Source organism: Alligator sinensis, unplaced genomic scaffold, assembly GCF_000455745.1.
Source record: "Alligator sinensis unplaced genomic scaffold, ASM45574v1 scaffold744_1, whole genome shotgun sequence".
Classification (NCBI taxonomy): Eukaryota; Metazoa; Chordata; order Crocodylia; family Alligatoridae; genus Alligator; species Alligator sinensis.
Genome location: NW_005842241.1, coordinates 624,585 through 627,376, shown reverse-complemented (window position 1 = coordinate 627,376; position 2,792 = coordinate 624,585). Strand labels below are relative to the sequence as shown.

The 2,792-nt window shown below is 61.0% G+C and overlaps 1 protein-coding gene across 1 annotated transcript in view; it reads left to right on the top strand.

The window, feature by feature from the left end:
- Positions 1–3: 3 nt before the first annotated feature.
- The window catches only part of ZIC2 (Zic family member 2), a gene marked incomplete at its 5' end in the record, with an annotated part of 4,501 nt that continues 1,712 nt past the window's right edge, over positions 4–2,792 (top strand). Inside the window, 2 exons of the mRNA XM_025208615.1 lie at positions 4–949; positions 2,619–2,782. Of these exons, the coding sequence (XP_025064400.1) occupies positions 4–949; positions 2,619–2,782 (1,110 nt within the window). The remainder of the gene's footprint in view (positions 950–2,618; positions 2,783–2,792) is intronic.

Genomic DNA, 2,792 nt, shown 5'->3' with positions numbered 1-2,792 from the left:
CACTCCTCGGCGGCGGCGGAGATGCAGGAGCGGGAGCTGAGCCTGGCGGCGCAGAACAGCTTCGTGGACTCGGCGGCGGCGCACATGGGCGCCTTCAAGCTCAACCCCGGGGCCCACGACCTGTCGCCGGGGCAGAGCTCGGCGTTCAGCTCGCAGGCGCCGGGCTACCCGGCCGCCGCGCTGGGGCCGCACGCCGCGCACGTCGGCTCCTACTCCGGGGCGCCCTTCAACTCCACCCGGGACTTCTTGTTTCGCAGCCGGGGCTTCGGGGACTCGGCGCCGGGCGGCGGGCAGCACGGGCTCTTCCTGGCGCCGGCCGGCAGCCTGCATCACCCGCACACGGACGCTCAGAGCCACCTCCTCTTCCCGGGCATCCACGAGCAGCACGGCCCGCACCCCTCGCAAAACGTGCTGAACGGGCAGATGCGGCTGGGCTTGCCCGGGGAGGTCTTCGCGCGCTCGGACCAGTACCGCCAGGTCTCTAGCCCCAGGACTGACCCCTACTCCGCGGCGCAGCTGCACAACCAGTACGGCCCCATGAACATGAACATGGGCATGAACATGGCAGCGCACCACCACCACCACCACCACCCCGGGGCCTTTTTCCGCTACATGCGGCAGCAGTGCATCAAGCAGGAGCTGATCTGCAAGTGGATCGACCCCGAGCAGCTGAGCAGCCCCAAAAAGAGTTGCAACAAAACTTTCAGCACCATGCATGAGCTGGTCACCCACGTCTCGGTGGAGCACGTCGGAGGGCCCGAGCAGAGCAACCACGTCTGCTACTGGGAGGAGTGCCCCCGCGAGGGCAAGCCCTTCAAGGCCAAGTACAAACTGGTCAACCACATCCGCGTGCACACGGGGGAGAAGCCCTTCCCCTGCCCCTTCCCCGGCTGCGGGAAAGTTTTCGCCAGATCCGAGAACCTAAAAATCCACAAAAGGACGCACACAGGTAATGCCGAGCAGGCGGGCTGCACGGCCGCGGCCGCAGAGCGCGGGGCCAGCTCGCTCGGGCGATGCGGTGCTCTCGGAGGCAGGGGGACAGGCTCTCGTGTGCCCAGGCTGCCACGCCACCCTGCCACTCTTGGCCTTGGCGGGCTGGGGGGGGTCGGTATCACCATCCTCATCATCACTATCACCATCGTTGTCAGCTTATTGTCGTTTGTTATTTTTTATCATCTATCCACCTCTCTCTCTCTCTCTCTCGATCTATATAGATATTGATCTACATAGATTTATATCTATTAGATCTATATATGTACATCTCGCTTCTCTCCTCGCAAGGCTGTTTTATGCACCCCTTTAATCGTGCTGATCAGGAGCGTGGAAGTGTGCCGAGGCTCGAAGCACTCTTCCCCTCTCCCTGTGCCAGGCGAGGCCGGCTGCATTCATTCATTCCGCTCAAACGCGGAGGGCTCATGGATGGGGCAGGATGCACTCCCTGCCCGACTGTCATCGCCTGGTTTCGGGGCGTGTGTACGCGTGGATGTGGGCTTGATATACATCTCGGAGCAAGCGGCCAACTGTCCCTTCCTGGGAAGGCTGCCCATTAAATTTTAAATGGTGGGAGCCAGGGCAATAAAATTTCCTCGTTAGGGGGAAAAAAAAGTCTTACTTGAGGTGGTTTCGCCACCGTTTATTAAATTATGTACTAGGTGACAGAGGATCTGAGGTTCAGGAACTTGCACACGCACACACACTCGCTCCACTCAGTCGCGCGCGCACACAGAAACCAGGTCAGACAGGAGAGAAGGGCAGGACGCGCGTCCTGGTGGCAAATCGCGTGAGCTGAACAGGAACAAAATCAAGGCATCCTCCTGCTTCATATATTATTCATTTGCTACTACTCCCAGCTCGGATGGTGCCAGACTGCTTCATAAAAGGCAGGCAAATATTTTAGCAACTTCCACTCTAAATATTGACTCGGATCCGGGGCACATCTATAGGCCCATTGTTTCCTGAAGTGCCAAGCAGGGATGCGAGGTGAGAGACGAGCTTTAACAAGGTTTAAAATTCAAGGAATGTATTTGCATGAGGTGCCCGCACTCAAAGCATTGTGTCGGAGCGGATGGCCGGCTGGAAGCGAGGATTGAGGTGCTAATGGAGTTGGATGTTCAGCGCTTCCCCTCCGAATAGGGAAGGCTGGAGTTTCTCACCTCCCGCCGCTCCCCCGAAAGGGGGAGGGTGGGATTTCCCCCCCCCCCGCCGCTCCGAGCGCCTGGAGGGCTGGCACCGGGGAGCAATGTGCAGGGATGACCCGCGGCTTTTTGCAGGCTTGTCCTTTTCCCTGCGGGCCTGAGCATGTGTGTGTGCGTGTGTTTACTTCCAAGATGCGCCCTGCAGGCGCCCCGCCCTCCCTGTGCTGCGGGCCCAAGGGTTACAGGTTAGCAGGATGTTGCATCCTGGGAGGTGCGGGCCTTTCCGCGGCCCCCGCAGCCCATCCGCACGCAGGGCGGTGGTGCCAGCCTCTGGGCCCGGCCTGGCCCGGCCCCGGGTGTGTTGTGGCAGAGATGGCGCCTCGGCAAGCGCCGGGCAGATGGTGCTCCCCCGTGCATGGGGCAGGGGGAAGGGACCTGTGGCCTGTTCCCAGGGGCCGTGGGTAACCCCGCTGTGTTTTGCAGGGGAAAAGCCCTTCCAGTGCGAGTTCGAGGGCTGCGACCGGCGCTTCGCCAACAGTAGCGACCGCAAGAAACACATGCACGTGCACACCTCGGACAAGCCCTATCTCTGCAAGATGTGCGACAAGTCCTACACGCACCCCAGCTCGCTGCGCAAACACATGAAGGTAGGGTCCG